The sequence below is a fragment of the Triturus cristatus genome, chromosome 7 (assembly GCF_964204655.1).
Source record: "Triturus cristatus chromosome 7, aTriCri1.1, whole genome shotgun sequence".
In the NCBI taxonomy this organism is placed as follows: domain Eukaryota; kingdom Metazoa; phylum Chordata; class Amphibia; order Caudata; family Salamandridae; genus Triturus; species Triturus cristatus.
The window spans coordinates 1694348956-1694371061 of NC_140590.1; the positions used below are offsets into that span (position 1 = coordinate 1694348956).

Consider the following 22106-nt stretch of genomic DNA (forward strand, 5'->3'; position numbering starts at 1 on the left):
TTATTGTGAATCCCAGACGGTGAAGCAACTGTATAGTACGGAGTGTGTGTTGAACACAGCTATAGTGGGAGTTTGCTTTTATAAGCCAATCGTCCAGCTAAGGGAAGACATGAATTTGTTGTCTTCTCAGATGGGCTGCAACCACTGCGAGGCACTTGGTGAAAACTCAGGGTGCTGTGGTGACTCCAAATGGGAGAACCTTGAACTGGTAGTGTTGACCATCTACCACAAACCTGAGATATTTCCTGTGAGCGGGATGAATGGGAATGTGGAAGTAAGCGTCCATTAGATCTAGAGTTGAGAGAAAGTTGCCTTGCTGTAGTAGTGGAAGCACTTGTTGTAAAGTGACCATGTGGAAGTGGTCTGATTGAATGTAAAAGTTGAGCGGTCTGAGGTCCAGTATTGGCCTGAGAGCGCCGTCCTTTTTTGGGATTAGAAAATAGAGGGAATAGACCCCTGTGCACTGATGAGGCACAGGAACTGGCTCTATTGCATGTTTTTGTAACTGCTAAGACCTCCTGTTTGAGGAGCGGCAGGTGTTCTGATGACATTCGATGCTGTTTTGGAGGAATGTTGGGAGGCGTAGAAGGGAGTTCCAGGCAATAACCATACTGGATAATCTGTCTTACTCACTTGTTTGTTGTGATAGAATTCCAGACAGGCAGGAACTGTGAGAGGCGTCCCCCGACAGGAGTGGGATGATCGGGGTGGAAGCGCAGGGAAGTCACTGTTTGTTAGGGGAGTTGTGGGTGTTGTTACCCCTGCCTCTACCCTTGTTGTGGTTCCCTCTGTAACCTCCTCTATTGTATCCCCTGGAAAAGGAGCTCTTGTTGGGACTTTTAAAGAATGAGGACGGGTGTTCTGACATATTTGTCTAGGAACCTGCTCTATAGAAAGAGCGGAGAAAGGAGCCTCTGGCAGATGGTGACTGTAAGGCTCCCGTAGACTTTGCGGTCTCCGTGTCCTTTTTAATCTTTTCTAAAGATGCGTCTACTGCAGGGCCAAAAGGTTGATTAAGGATGGTATTTTATACCTCTTGTTTAAATCTAGATGCCCTGAGCCAGGAGTGTCTGCGTAGCAAAACACTGGTATTTATTGAACGGGACGCGGTGTCTGCTGCGTCGAGCGCACATTTGATGGATGTATTGGTTATTAGTTTGCCTTCCTGTATAAAGTCATTGGCTTTGTCCTTATATTTTTGAGGTAGATGTTGAATGAGCTTTTCCAGCTCATCATAGTGGGTCCTATCGTATCTTGCTAGAAGGGCTTGTGTGTTTTCTATTCTCCATGAGTTTGCAGCTTGAGACACCATACGTTTACCTGACGAGTCTAATAATTTAGATTCTTTATCATGAGGTGGTGTGTCACCTGACCCCTGAGAGTTTGCCCTTTTGCGTGCATTGGCTACAACCAGTGAATCTAAGGAAAGTTGGCCCTTGATAGGGTCAGTGGGACCTGCTTAGTATTTCTTATCTACTCTGGGTTTAAGAACCCTAGCTCTAACCGGGTCTTTGAACACCTCAGGAGCGTGTCTAAGAAGGTCTTTTAACATGGGTAAGACGGGAGTAGATTTTTGTGGTTGGTCAAAAGTCTCCAGTAGAAAATCCTCTTCTACAGGATCTGAATGTAGTTTGACCTTATGGTAAGTGGCGGCCCTATTGATTAGCTGGGCAAAACCCACATTGTCATCTGGCGGAGATGGTTTTGAGGGGTTAGAAATCTGACCGTTGGTTAGATCAGGATCAGTATTATAATCATGCCATGGGTCTGGATCCTGTGGTGGATCATCAGGATCTTCATTGTCTAATGGTACTACATCTTCATCTTCTTGCCCATCCCCATGTGAATCGTCACTATCCCCTGGTTGCGGAGAGTGTGCTGGTGAAATGAGTAAATTAGGGTTAACTGGTGGTGGAGGTGAAGTATTAGTAGCTATGTGTAATTTCTTTGGAGGAACTGGAGCATGTGGCAAATGTTCTGGTTTCCTCCTTGTAGGTAGCTTGGTGACTATGTGACCAGTCTTTGGGTGAATAAAGATGGTAGTCTGTCTCGGATCGGGAAAGAAAAGCTCTTCGAGATAGATAGGTTTCTTTGGCGTTGAAGATTTCTCCTTGGAAACTGTTCTTGGCTGTTTCTGGACAGTGTACGGTACAGAAGCTTTCCCTTTCCGAGGCCTTCGATGCGGGTTGTTTCAGTTCCGGAGGAGTTTGTTTCGGGTTAAGGCCACATACATTCCAAGTCAGGAATCTAAAATTACCACTCAAGGGTCATAATAAACATTAGATACATACATGTTCGGAGTACATCATTCAGAGCATGTCGCCAGGATGCAGACATATTGCAATCAAAAAGTGCCAGCTGTACCCAACCCACCACCCCCCTCTAACCCCCCACCCACTTCGGCATACCCAACTTGCCAAAGCCATCTCAGTCTTGGTTGAATACAACCTGTCCCAAACAAAAACAAGGAAGAGTAACTTGTTTGTGGGGTACAACCATTCGGGGGGGGTGGGGGGGGGGGGGGGGGGGCGTCAGAGCACTCCTAACCTCCAAACACATAGGAGGTGGTTGAGCAGGTTTATTGACTGTGCCACAATAACTATTCAAGAACACCCCAGTGTGTAGTCCGATATGAGTCCATCTTCCTAGGGGAGCACATACACAGATATAGAGCTTTCTCAATACAACATGTGCAGAACAGTAGTGAATAGTAAGACGTTGTTCAAGTTCCTAAGGTAGCCGACTCAACCACTTCTGTTCCTTGTCGTCTCGTGCCGCGCTGGACTCCCTCCGACTCCGCTTTAGCTGCTTAGCGTGTTTGAGTGCCGCCTTAGGGTTGGAGAAGATTTTAGAGTCTACATCAGGTCCAATCCTAAGGCGGGCGGGATACAACCTCACATATGGACCCCTTCAGATTGCAAAAAAAAATTTACAGATCCAAATTCCCATCGGGCGGCCTGCACAGCAACAGTAATGTTAGGGAAGAAGGCCAGCGCATTACCTTGATGGACAATAGCACCCTTATTTCCGGCCATCCGCAGAATGGCATCTTGGTCCGTGTAGTTTAACACCTTAGCTATAATTGGGCGGAGAGGGGCCCCTGGGACCGGTCGCGCCGCAAGCGTGCGGTGCACTCCACGATAAAAATATTGGACAACTGTTCGGAACCAAAAATTTCTTCGATAAGATTTTCTACGAAGGTCTCCATTTTTCCCACATTAGTGGATTCCGGCAGCCCCGTGAGCCTTATGTTTTTGCGCCGGGACTGCACTTCTAAATCCTCATTCTTGGCCTGAATGAGGACCAGGACCGTCTCCATATTCAGTGTCTTACCCGCAACCTCGCTCAGGCCATCTTCTGTCGCAGATACGCGTTGTTCCACCTCTCCCATGCGGGTGTTTTGTTTCTCCAACTGCGCAGACATATGGTCCAAACAGTGGTTCACCGCAGCTTTGTGCCCTCAATGGATTGGAGGCTACGCTGCTTTGCCAGCAACGTGGTCTGAAGTGAAGGAGGTGCATCGCTAAGGGCATCCGCCTCGGAGTCAGAGGCGGTATTTGGTGTCGTTTTCGTAGTTTTTCGTGCCTCAAACGTGAGGAACGGCTGAGATTTATCCGTTCTCTTCATTGTAACCCACTAGGGTATGCGCCGCCTGGGAATGGAGTGTAAGAATGGAGTGTAAGAAGCACCAAGAGCGGACAAGCTCTACAGTCCAGCACTGAAGGTGGGATAGGTAGCTAAAGTTTAATCAGCCCACTTACATAAGTAATGCCATAGTTGAAGGAGTCGGTGCCAAGCAAGCCCCCCGCAGGTCTGCACTTAATCGTGAGGCTGATAGAGAACGTGGTCCCAGCAATGAGCTCCCTCGACCTCCAGGCCAAGAGTATCTGCACCCCGCAGCTCCGACTGTGTGCCCACTGGGATATAGAGGCTCCGGGCAGCACGCCGCCAAGCTCACAAGACCAAATAACGCGGCCCTGTACTACGATGTCAGGCAATAGCCGAGATGGGGGCACACAATCCATGGAGGCCTCACAGATGCACCCGGGCCATTGTTCACGGCCCTCTCCCCATATCCTCCACCTTTGTGGGCAGAGCAGTCGACGCTGGTTAGTGAGGCCAATAGAGCGTCGTGCAGTGCGTGCACCACAGTCACACACCGATTGTCAAGCAAATATAGAAGGAGACCCAGGCAGCGATCCTCCCCTGGTAAAGGGGCAAGCCACCCGTACTGATGTCACTGGCAGGGGACCAACGCGGTAATGTCAGAAAGGCTCAGAGGAGCACAGAGTAAGGCTGCAGGGTCTCAACAGAGCCGTCCTCCACAACCCACAGCTATGCCACATCCAGCGCAAACCAGCAGATTCCAGGAACACAGTCTCAGGGCCTGTTGAACAGGGGCCCCAGGCACAGCAGCCACTAAGCGCTATTTGTTGGACAGTGCAGTGCTCGGCACACAAGATCCCTCAGCCCCCCTGCGCCGCACAGCTCGTTCCCAACATCAGCAGCTGCTTGCAATAGTCCAGCACTATGCTGTAGGGTCAGGCCGCACAGGTAGCCACGATGTCCCTCCAGTAGATTAGGCCTCAGGAGGGAAAGTATCTCAGCCTGTCTCCAGCAGTAACAGGCCTCGCAGACAGCAGCAGCAGTCGAAACTAAGGCGATCAATCTCCTTGTGGTGGCGATCAGCCCCGGCAGCACCCCCACTGACGCTCCCTACAGCTGGCAGAGCGCGACCCTCACCCAGGGCCCGCAGCCACGAGCCTGGTCATGCGGCGCCCCACTCACCGCGGTCAGCACCAGGAGTTTGTGGCAGTCGGCAGGCTCCCTCCGATGCAGGCCGGGGCAGGAAGTCGCATTCAGGCCTCTGCTCCTCTCCCTCACACTGCAAAGCTCCGCGCCCGCAATGCAGGCCCACGATGTCCCAGTAGCGATAACTGCTGCGGCAGACCACCACCGGCGCAGGAGGTGTTACGCTGCACTTGCTCCCACAACCAGGATCCCTCCGAAATCCTCCGATGTTCAGCACTACTCCCGCAACAGGAGCCACAGCGAGAGAGCTCCGCTTCAGGGCTGCTCCACAGGCGCCATTTTACATGCGCTCACCCAGGACGTGTAGAGCAAGATCCCCAACGCTGTAGCAACGAGAGGCTCTCCACATTACCCCAAAATGAAGCAGGGGAGTGACACCTTTAAGTCCATGTGTAATGTAGCTGTGGATGCAGCGATTTTGAGGCGGATAATTGTCGGATAGTAGCTCAGTCGGGCAGAGCTACACTAACATGAGGCGAGGCTCACGGGCATGGAGCTGTGACCTGACCTGGTCAGTCCGGTCGCTCCTACTGCCGCGTGGCCCACCCCGAGTGTGGCCGTTCTCCTCACGCTGCCGCCGCTGCCAAGAGTAGTTTTGTGCCCCTGTTAGGTCTGGCCCCCTGCCCATGACTTTCTCTCTGTGCCTGCTTCGTTTTTCTCATTGTATTCTGTATTGTTTCATTGCCGTTTCTCTCGTCCCTCCTCGTATTGGTTTTTGTTGCCCCTTGTCGCTCCAGTTCTCCCCTGCACCTCGGTGCCGCTGCCCCACCCCGCTCCCTGCCGCTGCTCCCCCGCGGCTCCACCCCCGCTCCCTCTAGCATCACCGCATCGTTCCCCCCCCACTCGCCACCCCGCTCCCGCCTCCCAGCTGCTCCTCCCTCGCCCCCCCCCACTCTCCACTTATGGCAGAGTGCATGCGTACGCGCAGCGTTGACGCGCAGCGAGCGTGCCGATTGTGCGCCGAAGGCGCGCCACAGGTAAGCCCGTCTGCGCCCGTCCGCGCCCAGTGCCAGAACCCCTGGCCCCCGAAGAGGCCAGCCCGCCCGCCGGACTTACGACACCGCCACCCTCAACGCACTAAACACCGACCGAATCCCCGACTGCCACCGAGCCACCCCAGGACGCACCCACGGACACTTCACCTGCCAATCCTGCAAGTTCTCCTGCATCCGGACCTGTACCGCACCCGCCAAGCCGACCCCCAGCAGCAACCACCTGAAGTGCATCCTGCTCAACACACGCTCCGTCCACAGACACGCCGTGGAGCTCTGGAACCTCCTCGACTCCACATCTCCAGACGTCGCCTTCCTCATGGAAACATGGATGAACGCCTCCTCAGCGCCCGACATCGCCATCGCCATCCCGGACGGATACAAGATCACCCGGAAGGACTGCGTCAACCAGACAGGAGGAGGCATCGCCATCGTCCACAAGAACACCATCCGCATCACGACCAACTCCGACGACACCCTCACAGCCGCCGAACACCTGCACTTCCAGATACACACCGACCCCAAGACCACCCTCAGAGGCACCCTCATCTACAGACCCCCGGGACCGCGCACACAATTCAGCGAAGACATCGCCGACTTCATCAGCCCGCACGCCCTCCCCTCCGCTGACTACATCCTCCTAGGGGACCTCAACTTCCACCTAGAGAACAACAACGACAGCAACACCACCACCCTGCTGGACAACCTCGCCAACCTCGGACTCGAGCAACTGGTGACCACCCCCACCCACTACGCCGGCCACACGCTTGACCCCGTCTTCTCCTCCAGCAAGGACATCTCCTTCAGCCACGCCACCGGACTCCACTGGACAGACCACAGCTGCGTCCACTTCAGCTTCAGAAGGACCACGCCCCACCACCACCCGCAACAGGTTCTCCGCAGAAGCTGGAACAAGATCACCACCGACCAGCTAGCCACATCCCTGAGCCAGAACCCTCCCGCCAGCTCAGCGAACCCCAACCAAGCGGCCAACAACCTCACAAGATGGATCACCAACTGCGCAGACGACCTCGCTCCACTGAAGACCCCCCCCGTCAGACCCGGCAACAAGAAAGCATCCTGGTTCACCGACGAACTCAAGAGCTCCAAGAAGAACTGCCGTGCCTTCGAGAAAGCCTGGCGCAGAGACCCGACAACAGACAACATGACCACCCTCAAGCACGCCACCCGAAAACACCACCAGCTGATCCACACCACCAAGAAAACCGCATTTAAGGAACGGATAGACAACGCCCACAACACCAAGGAACTCTTCAACATCGTCAAAGAGCTCTCGAACCCTAGCGCCGGAATGAATATGCTACTTACCAGTATGCATCTGTTCTTGGCATGTAGGGCTGCTGACATTCATATCTGTGCATAGATCGCCGCCTAGTGTTGGGTCCGGATGTTTGCACGTTGTTGTCCTGGAAGAGTCTTCGAAGTATCCTGGGATAGGTGACTCCTCCCCTGGACTACAGTGCGCATGGGCATCCTCTCCATCCTCAGATTGTTTTTCGCCATTGTGGCAGTGATGGAGTAGATCTAGAAAGTGATGACCATGCTTACAGTAATTCTGAGAGCTGCAGCTGCTACAGGCGCCGGGGAGGAGGGAGGGCGATATGAATGTCAGCAGCCCTACATGCCAAGAACAGATGCATACTGGTAAGTAGCATATTCAGTTCGAGGCATGTGGGCTGCTGAATTCATATCTGTGCATAGAATATATAGCAGTGCCCTCTTATTAGCGGCAGCTACCAGTGCCAGCTGCAGCGGTCTGAAAAAGAGTTTTGAGAACAGCCTGTCCTACAGCTGCCTGCTGTTTTGATTGTACATCTACACAATAGTGTTTGGTAAATGTATGTGTAGTGGACCAGGTGGCTGCTCTACATATATCATGCAAAGGAATGTTTCCCAGGAAAGCCATGGAGGCCCCTAACTTACGTGTTGAGTGGGCTCGTGGGGGAATCGTTAATGTGCGTTTAGCCTTTTGATAGCAAATTTGAATACATTTAACGATCCATCTGGCTATTCCTGCTTTGGAGATAGCGTTACCTTTGTGGTGTGGGGCAAAGGCAACGAAAAGTTGTTGTGTTTTCCTAAAGGGTTTGGTCCTGTCGATATAATACATGAGGGCCCTTTTGACATCTAGTGTATGGAGTGCCCTTTCTGCGACAGTTTGTGGGTTTTGGAAGAAAACGGGCAGTTCAATGGTTTGATTCATGTGGAACTGCGATACCACCTTTGGCATGAATTTGGGGTTGGTACGTAGTACGACCCTGTTGGCGTGAACCTGTATAAATGGCTCTTGAACGGTTAGTGCCTGGAGTTCACTAACTCTTCTCAAAGAAGTGATCGCTACTAGGAAAGCTACTTTCCAGGTAAGGAATTGAATCTCGCATGAGTGTAGAGGTTCAAAGGGTGGACCCATCAGGCGTGTGAGGACCAAGTTGAGGTTCCACATCGGAGCCGGTGGGTGGCTTGGTGGAATGACTCGTTTGAGTCCTGCCAAGAATGCTTTGATGGCAGGCACTCTGAATAGAGAGAGGTGCTGCCTGGTCTGTAGATAGGCTGATATTGCGGTCAAATGGACACGTATAGAGGTGTACGCCAGATTGCATCGGTATAGGTGTAATAGGTAACAAATAATGTTTTGGATGGATGCATCTAGCGGGTTAATGTCATTATTGCAATAAATGACGAACCTCTTCCATTTTGCTGCATAGCAAGCTCTGGTAGTGGGTCTCCTGGCCACCTTAATGATGTCCATACAGTCAGGTGGCAGGTTTAGGTAGCCAAACTCTAGGACTTCAGGAGCCAGATTGCCAGGTTCAGCTGTTGCGGATCTGGGTGCTGAATCTCTCCATGGTTCTGCGTCAAATGCTCGGGTTTGACCCGCAGCCTTTGATGCGGCACCACGGAAAGTTCGAGAAAGGTGGTGTACCACGGCTGGCGTGCCCACGTTGGAGCAACCAGGACGAGCGTCAGTGAGTGTTGACGCAGTTTGCGTGCCACCAGCGGTATCAGTGGTGCGGGGGGAAAAGCGTACGCAAATCTGCCGGACCAGTTCATCCATATCGCATTGCCCTGCGACTGCGGATGTGGGAACCTGGTGGCAAAGCTTTGGCATTTTGCGTTTTCGCGAATAGGTCTATCTCTGGATGACCCCACTGCTGGAAGTACGGTTGGAGTACTGATGGGTGTAACTCCCACTCGTGCATCTGGTGGCTGTGTCTGCTGAGCAGATCCGCCATCTGGTTGTCCTTGCCGGGGAGGTGTTCTGCCATGAGGAACATGTTCCTTTGAATGGCCCACTTCCACATGCTCTGAGCCAGATGAGACAACTGTGGAGAGTGTGTTCCTCCCTGCTTCTGTATGTAGTACATGGCAGTCATGTTGTCCGTCCGGATCAACACGACTTTGTTGTACAAGTGTACTTTGAATGCTTTCATAGCGAGGAAGATTGCCATCAGCTCTAGAAGGTTGATGTGCATCTTCTTTTGTTGTTGTGTCCATAGTCCCTGCACTGTGTAATGGAGTACATGAGCTCCCCATCCCCGGAGAGACGCGTCCGCCGTCAGTATTATCTGTGGGACAGGCTCTTGGAACGGTCGGCCCTTGCAAAGGTGTTGTGGATTCCACCAATGCAGAGAGTTGTATGCCCGACCGCTCACCAACACTAGGTCTTTCAACTGTCCTTGAGCCTGATTCCACTGACGTGCTAAGCACTCCTGAAGCGGGCGCATATGTAGTCTCGCGTGGGGGACTATGAAGATGCAGGAGGCCATCATGCCTATCAACTGCATGAACACTCGCGCGGGAAGGGAGTGTTGTGGTTTGAACTTTGAAATCAGCATTTGCATGCTGTTGATTCTCACCACATTTGGCTGAGCTGTGGCCGCCAGAGTGTCTATAGTCGCACCTAGGTACTGTTGTACGTGTGCGGGCTGTAGATGGGATTTTGGGTAATTTAGTGAGAACCCCAGACTGTGAAGGAGGTGAATGGTGCGGGACATGTGGCTGGCACATTGCTGGGCTGACTTCGCTTGAACGAGCCAGTCGTCCAGGTAAGGGTAGACGTGTATGTGCTGCCTCCATAGATGTGCCGCCACAGTAGCTAGGCACTTTGTAAACACCCGTGGTGCCGTTGTCACGCCGAAGGGAAGGACTTTGAATTGGTAGTGCTGCCCTTGAACAGTGAACCCGAGGTATTTTTTGTGTGATGGGTGAATGGGTATGTGGAAATACGCATCCTTGAGGTCCAGTGTGGCTAGAAAGTCTCCCTGCTTGAGCAGCGGGAGGACTTGCTGTAGAGTGAGCATGTGAAAATGCTCGGAAAGAATGTATCTGTTTAGGGGTCTCAGGTCTAATATAGGTCTGAGTGACCCGTCCTTTTTCGGTATTAAAAAGTACAGGGAGTACACCCCCGTACCTTGCTCGTGGACGGGTACGACCTCTATTGCGCCTTTTAGAAGCATACTTTGCACCTCCTGCTGTAAGAGCGTTAAGTGCTCTGAGGACATAGGACGGTTTTTTGGAGGTATTGTGGGTGGAGTGGAGGTTAGTTCTAGACAGTAACCGTATTTGACAATATCTTTGACCCACCTGTCCGTGGTGATGGAGTTCCACTTGGATAGGAACCTTTGTAGCCTTCCCCCGACAGGTGTTATGTGGTCGGGCGGAAGGGAGAGGGCGTCACTGCTTGTTCTTGGGGGAGGACCTGGTGTTGCCGTAGCCGCGTCCTCTGCCCTTTGTACTGGAGCCACGATATCCACCCCGGGTGTTTTTATCGTAGGTGGTTTGTGTATTGCCCTTGTTGTATGTTTGCTGTGACCCCTGTCCTCTACCTGCTCCTCTATTTCCGGGGCGACGAAAGGAGCCGCTCCGAAAGGACTGAGTCTGGAGAGCCCCCATGGACTTTGCAGTGTCCGTGTCCTCCTTTATTTTCTCTAGGGTGGTGTCAACCTCCGGGCCGAATAAATAGTCGGGGTTGACAGGCTGGTTGAGTATGTTGTTTTGCACCTCAGGTTTGAATCCGGAGATTCGTAACCAGGCATGTCGTCGCAGCATGACGCTAGTGTTTATGGCCCTGGCAGCTGTGTCAGCGGCATCCAGCGCGCACTTGATGGATGCGTTTGTGAGGAGCTGTCCCTCCCTGATGAGGATCTCTGCACCTTCTATGTATTGGTCAGGGAGATGTTGGATTAGTTGCTCTAATGTGTCGTAGTGCGCTCTATCGTAGCGAGCGAGGAGTGCTTGAGTATTGGCAATGCGCCATATGTTGGCTGCCTGGGCGGCAACCCGTTTGCCAGAGGTCTCTAACACCTTGGACTCTTTGTCCGGGGGAGGAGCGTCACCTGTTGTTTGTGAGTGTGCCCTCTTGCGAGCATTCGCAACGACAATGGAATCCAGAGGTAATTGGCCTCTGATGTAAGTAGGGTCCCCGGGCGCTGATCTGTATTTCTTGTCGATCCTGGGGTTTATCACTCTTGCCCTGGTGGGTTCCTTGAAGATGTCCTTGGCTGGTTTGAGGACACCCTTCAGCATGGGTAGAGTTTTTATATTCCTTTCTGAGGATGCAAAAGTATCCATAAGAAAGTAGTCCTCGACGGTGTCCGAGTGAAGTTGCACCCCATGATTGGCCGCAGCACGTTCAATTAGAGCGTTAAACGCTGCCGTGTCCTCTGTGGGAGATGTTTTTGCTCCATAGAGTTGCGGGTCTTGTGCATCCATAGGTGCACCTGGGTCCACAGAGTCATCCCAAGTTTGATCAGGGTCCTGTTGGCCGTCAGGGTCCATGTCTCCGGGGTAGGGGACTTGGTCACCCATGTAGTCCACCAACGCATTCGTGTCGGGAGTGTGTGGGAGAGAAGGATTGTGGATCCTGGTAGGGTGAGTGGAAAGGTTCGTAAAGAACTGGTTCTGAAGCCACAGGCAGCTTTCTTTTAAGTGGAATCCTGAAGGAGTCCAAAGCCGGCTCCGAAGTTATTTTCCGTTTGTGGATAATCATCCTGCCGGTGTCGGCGTCGATTAGATGCGATGGAGACGTCTCCGCAGAGCGTTCGGGAGGCGTGATAGTGGTATGGGTCACCCGTGTCCTGATTTGGAACAGTTTCGGGGCCGTGGATGGTGGCAGGCCAAAAGTAATGTTGGCTGGTGTCGAAGAGGCTGCTGGAGCTTTAATTGGTTCGGAGCCCGACGTGTCCTGGAGGACCATTTTCTTTTTGGTGCTTTGCGCAGCAATGGGTCGTGTCTGGAGCGCCCTCGAGTCTTTTGCACCGACCGGTTCTGTTGAGGCAGTCGTGGATTTTTTCGGCGCCGGTGGGTCATTGAGTCGAGGGGCGGGAATGGCCGTCGACTTCTTCGATGAGTGTGGCTTTGGTGTCGCCGTGGAAGCGGTGTGAGACGCAGCAGGCTGTTTGACCTTTGGGGTCGGAGTCGATTGCGTCGGTGCCGGGAGCCGAGCAGGTTTGGTGGTACCGAAGGCCTTCTTCCTTATGTCGACTCCGACGTCGGCCGCTTCGAGTTCGGCACCGAAGTCTCGTTTGGTGCGCTCGGTGCCGATGTGTTTTGCTGGCGTCGAAGGTGTGGAAGGCCTCGATCCGACCAGCGCCACTTTCGGTTTCGGTTTCAATTGAACCAATACAGCTTTCGGTTTCGGTTTTGAAGAAGGGAAACCAGCCGTTTTGGGCATTAATGGCTGCCGCTGAATGTCCGAGACCGGGCCCGAGGGCGGGGCCGAAGAACTGCGGGATAGGTCTTGGGTAAGGCCCGAAGGCGATCCCTCGACCGGAGCCATAGACTGTTGCACTGGGCTTTCTTCAGTCTGAACGGGTAGGCCTTGCTCGTCACCGGAGCTACTCTCTTCGGCCCCTAAGGCCTCATTGTAGTCTCCTACCTCGGTGTCGTCTTCATCTCTGCGAAAGAGTGTTTCGTCGACGTCTTCCGATCCGGAGTCATGTTCGGAAACGGGACTGGAGGGTAGGTTCTCCACTTCTTCGACATCTTCGGTCTCGGCGTTGAAGATGTCGGCCGGGGCCGCTTGCTGCGCCTCGAGTCTCGCCGCTCGTCGATTCCGTAGAGTCTTCTTGGATCGAAATCTGGCACAGGCCATGCATGTAGATTCGTCTTGATCCGGTGAAAGGCATTTGTTACACACCGGATGGACGTCGACGTGGGGATATTTCGCATTGCATACCGGACACCTCTTGAATGGTGTCCTCGATTCCATCGTTAATGTCGAATCGACGGTCGGGTAAGATGCGAAAGTTTGTTCTGGAAGTTAGTAAACTAACAAAGATAATATCGATACCGATCGAGAACAGTACCGACGCGAACTAAAGGCCTTTTGGCCTGAAAAAAGATTTTCCTAACTTGAGTCAAGATAACACATCCGAACCCAATGGCGGAAAAAAACAATCTGAGGATGGAGAGGATGCCCATGCGCACTGTAGTCCAGGGGAGGAGTCACCTATCCCAGGATACTTCGAAGACTCTTCCAGGACAACAACGTGCAAACATCCGGACCCAACACTAGGCGGCGATCTATGCACAGATATGAATTCAGCAGCCCACATGCCACGAACACACCGACATCACCCCATCACAAGACCACTGCAACTCGCTCGCCTCGTTCTTCCACAACAAGATCGCAGATATACACAACAGTTTCAGCACACAGCCGACGCACCCCACGACCGCACCAACGCCCCCCACCACCACCCTCCGCGCCTGGACCCCGATCAACACCGAAGACACCATCCGCATGATGAACTCCATCCACTCCGGATCACCAACCGACCCCTGCCCGCACCACGTCTTCAACAAGGCCGACTCCGTCATCGCACCCCATCTCCGAGACATCATCAACGCCTCCTTCGACACCGCCACCTTCCCAGAGAGCTGGAAGCACGCCGAACTCAGCGCCCTACTGAAGAAACCCTCAGCGGACCCCACCGAACTCAAAAACTACCGCCCCATCTCGCTTCTTCCTTTACCTGCCAAAGTCATCGAGAAGACCGTCAACAGACAGCTGCCCGCCTTCCTCGAGACGAATGGATCCCTCGACCACTCGCAGTCCGGTTTCAGAGCCAACCACAGCACCGAGACCGCCCTCATCGCAGCCACCGACGACATCCGAGCCCTGCTCGACAACGGGGAAACAGCGGCCCTCATCCTCCTGGACCTCTCCGCAGCGTTCGACACGGTCTGCCACCACACCCTAGTGCAGCGCCTCAGCAACGTCGGAATCCAAGAGAAGGCTCTGGAGTGGATCATCTCCTTCCTCGCCGGAAGGACACAGAGAGTCCGCCTCCCCCATTCAGATCAGAGGCCACCAAAGTCATCGGCGGCGTACCACAAGGATCATCGCTCAGCCCCACGCTGTTCAACATCTACATGAGCCCCCTCACGGCCATCGCACGCCAACACAACCTCAACATCATCTCCTACGCCGACGACACCCAGCTGATCCTCTTCCTCACCAACGACCCCGCCACCACCAGAACCAACCTACACGAAGGGATGAAAGACGTAGCCGAGTGGATGAAGAACAGCCGCCTGAAACTGAACTCAGATAAGACGGAAGTCCTCATCCTGGGATCATCACCCTCCGCCTGGGACGACTCCTGGTGGCCACCTGCCCTGGACAGCGCACCCAAACCGACGGACCACGCACGCAACCTGGGCTTCATCCTGGACTCCTCCCTCTCGATGACCAGACAAGTCAACGCCGTCTCCTCGTCATGCTTCAACATCCTACGGAAGATCTTCCGGTGGATCCCCACCGAAATCAGGAAGACGGTCACCCAGGCGCTCGTCACCAGCCGACTGGACTACGGCAACGCCCTCTACGCCGGAACCACAGCCAAACTTCAGAAAAGGCTCCAGTGCATTCAGAACGCCTCAGCACGACTCATCCTGGACATCCCCCGACACAGCCACATCTCCGGACACCTGAGAGACCTGCACTGGCTCCCAGTCAGCAAGAGAATCACGTTCCGACTCCTCACCCACGCACACAAAGCTCTCCACAACCAAGGCCCCAGATACCTCAACGACCGCCTTACCTTCTACACTCCCACACGCCAGCTGCGATCGACCAGCCACGCCCTCGCCGCCGTTCCCCGCATCCGAAGAGCCACAACGGGAGGAAGATCCTTCTCCTACCTGTCTGCCAAGACGTGGAACTCCCTCCCCATCCACCTCCGCCTGACCCAACACCACCTCTCCTTCAGGAAGCAACTCAAGACCTGGCTGTTCGAGCAGTAGCGGACCCCTCTCTCTCCCCCCCCCCCCCCCCAAGCGCCTTGAGACCCTCCGGGTGAGTAGCGCGCTATACAAATGATTGATTGAACATGCAGCCATCTTGCAGTGCGCCCTCCAGCGCCCCCCAATAAATATATGATTTTAAATGACAGATTCAATCAAGTATTCTGGGCATGATTTTTTTTCTGGAGTATTAAATATGTATTGCTGCACAGCACCGGTTCGCCCCCTGGTTCCTTCCCCTGCATTCTATTACTTGGTGCTTCTTGTCTATGTACCATACTGTGCAATTGTTGTATGCTTTTGTTCCACAAAACAATTAAAACACAAATAAAATATGTATTGCTCTGCTTAGGGGCCGTTGTTCCTTATAACTGCAGTTAGCCACGGTCCCTATAAATACTTGGGTACCCTTGTGTATGCTAAACATATAACAGCCTTATAGGCAACTGGTATTGCACAACCTGAAGGCTAGGCTGACTGAAGAGAACATTAGTTTCCTGAATGTCTCAATCCTTTTCAACTTTCGGTCTGAGGAAAGACGGGGGGAGGAGGTTGTGGGGCATGCATTAGGATTCACTTTTCTGGTGGAAGCTTGTAAGACAATAAGGGTCGTCGGGTATCGTTCTTTGGCGTCTAGGCACCTGTCTGTTCACTGGTGAACAGGAATAAGGTTTACAGTAAGTGCTCAATAGGGTGTCGGTTAGGGCTTCATTGAATGGCACTAAGGGCTCAGAAGAAGATGGCCCAGGCTGAATAATTTCAGTAAGCTCATTCGTTTTAACCTCAACAGAATGAAGTTGTAAATGCAGGACATCTGGAGCACATCTGAAGACTACAGCAAACGAAAGACGGTATCAGGGGCAGTATCCAGCCCACAGGCCTCCTGCAAATCAATATAGAGACCGTCATCATAATGTGGGGTAAATCATCCCCATCATCTCCATTTTACATCTCTTAGCGGTGTCAAAGTCTGGTCAGAATAAGAACTGAAAAGATGGTGGTGCAACTGATGATGGCCATTAAAAACTCTGTTTACTGCCATTTTAAAGTTACTGGGGATTTCAAACCTGACAAAAAGGACCGGTTCAATCAGGTGAATAAATGAAAGATCCAATGATCTATGACTGGTATACTAAAAAGATAAGGATCGTGAAGCATTTAAAAAAACCTAAAAAGTTACAAAATAATAATCCTGTAAAACACAACCAATCTCAATTTGTCTCAATGTGTGGAATCAGTAACTATAGGGAGTAAAACTATTTAATATGTTCTCCTTGCAGGTCATCCTACAAAAACGGTTCTCTTTCAGCATCTGTCCTTCAGTTGGTGGAATACAACACCTATATAAAACAATTGACTGTACCTTTTTCTTGCTTTCAGCAAGAGGCATCAGTCTGAGGTCACTCCTTCCCATATCAAATAGGATTCCATGAATCTGCCCACCCACCTGGCCTTAAGTGTTGCAAGAGGCTTGACCTGGACACTGAGAGCAATTATAGAGTAAATAATGAACAGCTGTCTTCTAGTCGGTCCTTTGAGGGAATAACAAAGTCTTTCTAATGTCCAATGCGTTTAGCAGCATCTGCTACTGGGAGCCTGCTGCAAAGCCTTACGTCACAACTCCTGCCTTACACAATCAGTGGAAAATTAATGTTTTTTTTCCTTCAAAAATAAACTTTAATATATTGTTCTCAGCTTTCTGTACGAGGAAGGAAAAATGCAATATGCCTGCAAAAATACCGAACGATTCAATGACATCCCTGCACTGAATTTTACCATCTCCATCCACATACTGCGGTTTCCTCATAGGCATCTGCGTTTTTTCCTGTCCTGGGTGTATTAAGGTATTTTGATCAATCGGTTTGCAAATTAAGTCTATGAACTTACCTCCTTTCCAGCAGTGCACAATAGCAAACACTGGACAGCTGTCCTTCTTCAGAGGTACCATAACCAAGCAAAAAGGGGAGGTAGAGCGGTGATAAGGTGAACAATGAACTAACGAGGATGTCAGAAACTGTTGTCTGGTGCTTGCCATTAAGTTTCTTCCACTGGAGTACAGTGTGGCTTTTGACCCGTGGACCTTAATCATGTCCAACTGTAACGGAATATAGTTGTTAGGAGCATCTGTGAGGTAAAACCAGAGCCCAACCCTAATCTGATCGGAGGGTTGTTAAGCTGATTTGAGGCCAAGAGAGATTACATACATCAAGGAGTGAAAAAAAAAGCCAGAGGAAGACCTGATTGGGCCAGGTTATCTGAGATGTCCCTCAGATAGGGTGTTGCTTATGGCAGGAAATATTTCCTCACAGGAGCCTTCAGTAAGGGCCTGGAGTTCACCTCTTGCTCATCCACCTAGCACATGGCTTCAGCAAGTCTGAAGGTCATACCGTCGAAGCCAATAAGGCCAAAGTTGTATATGGTGAACCTTAATAATGGTCAACAAAAGGAACCAGTGAAGTACACTGAAGGCTTTAAGCAGCGTAAAGGATGTGGCTTTCTAGAGCTTTGGGTAATTTTCTAGTTGGTACATTGCAGAGTAAGCCTCTTTTTCCCACAAACAATGTGGAAGACTCCCAGTGGGACTTGCTCTTTCTGAGTCTTTGATGATATCAGTCCAACCATGTGGTGCTCGTGTTGACATGAGGAAGAACTGTCAAAAAGATCTTTCCTTGGAAGACCAATAATATAATGTACCAACCTCTCGGCAACTCCTTTAGTGAGGGTGTCCATGATATCAATTGCGAAGGTAGTAAATTGGAGCTGGATACAGTGTAAGAACAATCTTTTGGTACATCACGACAATCAAGAGAGAAAGTTCACAGGCATTTTAAGGAGAGATAACTGAGGAAGTATTAAGAATACTGCGTACTTTCCCTGTTTCCAAAAGCATGCTGGGAACAAACAGGGACAGTGCGCTGTATTACAAAGAATGTGCTGCCCCCAGGCCAGCCACAAAGTCACATTGCCCTAGGGGAAGCACATTCAAGTGAAATAGGGAGCAGCCGTTTAAAAGCGGCTTTGCATTTCACAGTGCAGATGACAATCCGCCTGCACTTTCTAGAGGGGTGAGAGATCCCCTTATAGGCAGTTGCAGCGAGTGACTGCACTCACCTGCAGGGGGATGTATGAAGGGGTCCCTGCGACCCCCTTTCTTCTCCCAGGAGGGCTGCCTTTAGAAGGCGCACTGAATGTATGCTACTTTTTTGTGGCACACGTTCAGTACGCTACCTAAAGGCATGTTTGCCTCTGCGCTAGCACCCATAATACGACGCGGGTGCAAAGGCAAAGTGGCCACACCCCCATGCAAATGAGCGAACACTCTCTTATGATAGCACTGCTACATCATGGGCACCAGTGCTATCAGTATTACAGAAGGGGACACACAAATGTCTGCGGCCCTCCTCTGTAACACCATTGTACCCCGGGGCGCACATATCCGTAGCTCCCCCAAAGCATAATGTACAATACGGCCCCTGGTATCAACCGCCAGGCAGAGGAGTGAGTCCCTGAGGCAAAAGGACCAGAATGATAAAGTGGTTTTTACAATACTATTACTCACAAGAAAATATCTGATCCTGCAGGGTTGAACGTCTAAGGCGTCGTGCCCATATGACAACATGCTCCTCATTTCAATGTTCTGTCAGACACCATATACTTCTGATGAAGACGACCTGCATCAAGAGTCCCAAATGAGTGATGTACAGGAGTTTGGCATTTGCTCACTAGCAGACTGCAGGGACATGCAAGGGTTTTGGTGTGGGCTCAAAGTGGAATTCCTTTTATCGTGGATGACTTACCAGTCCAATGCTCAGGCAATAACTCCGCAAACAGTGGGTGGCAGCTGAGTCGAGCAGTGGGGTATGTGCCTTTTATCTCAACCTCACTAGGTGGCTGACCTTCCGGTTCTGCCATGTAATTGGAGAAGGTGGTCATAATTAGAACCCCTCACTGAGAGATTGCGGTTTCCCCTTTCCTGCATTCCCCCAGCACTGCTCCGTTATATTCCTTCAATCTTCTGGAATTCATTTTAAAAAGAAGTGCGCTACTAGGCTTCCAGTACCCATTTCCAGGAAGGACCATTTGTGCTCTGGCTGAAACTACGAGCCAGTTCCTGGAGGCCAACGTGTTATCTGAGAGACAGCAACAAATGGACAAATAATTTAGCCTGGTAGCTTGGCTAAATGACACATAATACACAGAAAAAGACAGGTTGATGTAGTGCCACCAAATGCTGTGTTTTGTGCTGTAATGAGTAACTATATATCTGCAATACACAAGAATCAGACTGACAATTTCAACGCCAAATAGTTATCATGGAGATTCAACTACCTGAAAGAGAAAAGCACTCTCCAAGGATTGGTCCCCCACACATTTTTTAAGTGAACTTTAACTTGATTAGAACAGTAGAAATGCCAACTGCTCCCAGGACTGAATATGAGCAAGCCCTTCACTTATATTAAGCATTACCCTTTTGACATGAAGAAGGTTGGCAAATCCATGTAGAGAAAGGACTTGAAGAGAGACCGCTTCCATGCCTTTCTTTATTTAAGGACATAGGACTAATCGCTACGATAGCGGAGAATGTCTCGGCTGCTGAGCACGGACTGCCTTTTGTGCTGAGAACCTCCCTTTTCAGTCCTAGAACTTGAGATCCTGAGTGCACTTACGCAGTGAGGTGCTCAGTGCTACTAAGCTAGACTTAGAATGGAGACAATGCTCTAGGGCCCGCTTGATGAGAAGCAGAAAACCAGAGCAGTCCATCCAACACGTACTGCAGGCAGGAGGCTGATAGGGGAGGAGCAACCCATCACTGTTGTGAGAACCTGCACATTGCAGGCATGCAGGAGCATGTGACCCTGTGAAAGGTCCATCGAGAGGTGGCCTCCCACTATTGCGAGGCTACATAGACTATGGCCGGTATGTCACTCTGAAGGTGGCACCTTGAGTTGCGGAAGTTCACCGTTGTGAAGTTTTGTGACCCAATCTGAGCTTTACCAGAGAGACAGCATCGCCATCGTGATGACAAGCACACAGAAGACTCCTCTGCAGGTCATCAAGGTCAGAGAAACTATTTGTGATCACCCACACCACCAGAGACCGCACAAACCGAGCACTCCAACTCCTGCAAGCTGGTCCAACACCCCCGGGCCTTTGCCCTCACAGAATGCTCCCTTTTCATCTGCACAAATGAGGTGTGTCCAACAAAGCAAGAGATTCAGAAAGCCATTGTGAGTTCCTTTAAATTAACTTTCAAACAATATGATTTGTATGCACCATCGCCATACGTAAAGCAGAATTGGTTATTGACTAAAACATAGATTATATCTTTGTATGATTTCAACACCGATTCTCATCGGACAACGCAACCACCCTCTCGCTAAGCAATGAGTGTGTAAGAAACATATTTACTGTGATAATCATTGCATGTCTGCATTGAAATATGAAGGCCTTGGTTAAATGCTATGAAAGGCGTTAACAGAGGGTAAAAGAGGCTTGTACTTTTTCAGTCTGTTTTCAGACCGTTCTTGGAGCCTAGGCATTTAATAAAAACAGGAAGCAGGGTTTCTCTCAGTTTATGAGAAAGGAGCTTAGTCAGAGTTTTATGGAGAGAGAGAGAGAATGTGAGAAAAGTAGATTAAGGATGCGGATGAATTTCTGGAAAAAACGGTATATCATGTAGGCTGAAGTCAATATAAAAACACAGTACAGACACAATGCAAATACAAAATATCCCCCCCCCCCCCCCAAATTCTCTACAACCCTCATTGCGTTTACTTCTCCGCCTTACCTTCCTGGCTCTGGTCGAGACACCTCTGTAGCTCCTGTACTCTTGTAGTCAACCTGCCACGCTCACCCTCGGTCTCACTCAGCTGCTGATAGATCTTCTGCACTTCATTCTGGAGATCGTCCTGAAGTATGGAGGCACAAAAAACAGTGATCTTCTTAACCCAGGCAGATGATGCTACTTCAGGGCTGGGACACACTGATGTTGAGAGAAAGGGTCAGGGAGCACAAGGCTAATATTCTGTAAGGGTTGGCCCGAAGGTTGTCCCCCTTCGTGTATGTGTCTGTGTTGGGGGAGGAGTGGTGAAAGAGTGGGGGGAAACTGAATGGGAATACATTTTCCTTTCGCTATAGCAATGGATGGGTCACCGAAGGTGCTGCACTTTATGGCTCAGAACTACGCCGAAGAAAAAAAGAAAAAGTTGCTTACCTTCGGTAACAATACTTCTGGTGAGAACAATCTTTCATGCAGATTCTAACTTTAAGAATTATTATTCCATGCTTCAGACTGATCCATAAAATCTTTTACCCAACAATGTGGCTTGAGCACGCCACATGGCTCTATGAAGCTTAAGCAGCGACACTGCCAATGAGCATGACAAACAGCAGAGAACATAAAACGTGACACAGAGGAACCCAGAGAGCAATGACCATCACCCCATGTGTGACAATGTTAGTTTCTTGCCTTTTTCCCATTTCTGCGCCCATAGACCCAGAGCGTGAACTATTGTTGATACCAATGTGCTAAGCAGTAGCTTGGGATCTTTTCAAATGTTACAAGAGACCACTCCACACAACAGAGAATTGGGAGGGCAGTGAGGAATCTTCGGTTAGGTAGAGTATCCACCAGAACAAACGTTACCAAAGGCAACTTGTTCTTCTGATGAACATTTCTAACTGTAGGTTTTGCGCCATAGAACAGACACCAAAGCAGTACCTCTCCAATTGCAGGGTCGAGTTGACTCAGACCAAATCTTGCAAGGTCTGGAGGGCGAAATGTCCTTCCCGTTGGACCTGGCTATAAATAAATGCAGTAGTGTTCTGTAAATGTATGCACTGACATACATGTTGCAGACGGCAAGGGCAAGCACTGCACGAGCCAACAAAGTGGTGGCACATTAGCCCTGGTGAAACGGGCTCTCTGGGTGAAATTCCAAGGTATAGGTTCTTTGCCAGTGTGTAGGAGATCCTAATACAGAGGACGATCTACCGTGACAAGGGACTCTTCTGCACAACCATCTGTTTCTT

At 50.9% G+C, this 22106-nt stretch overlaps 1 protein-coding gene across 1 annotated transcript in view; it reads right to left on the reverse strand.

Annotated features, from left to right (window-relative positions):
• LOC146812790 (uncharacterized) overlaps positions 1–22106 on the reverse strand; it is a 266004-nt gene that overhangs the window by 85111 nt on the left and 158787 nt on the right. Inside the window, exon 27 of the mRNA XM_085619906.1 lies at positions 20863–20983. Coding sequence (XP_085476032.1) covers positions 20863–20983 — 121 coding nt within the window. The remainder of the gene's footprint in view (positions 1–20862; positions 20984–22106) is intronic.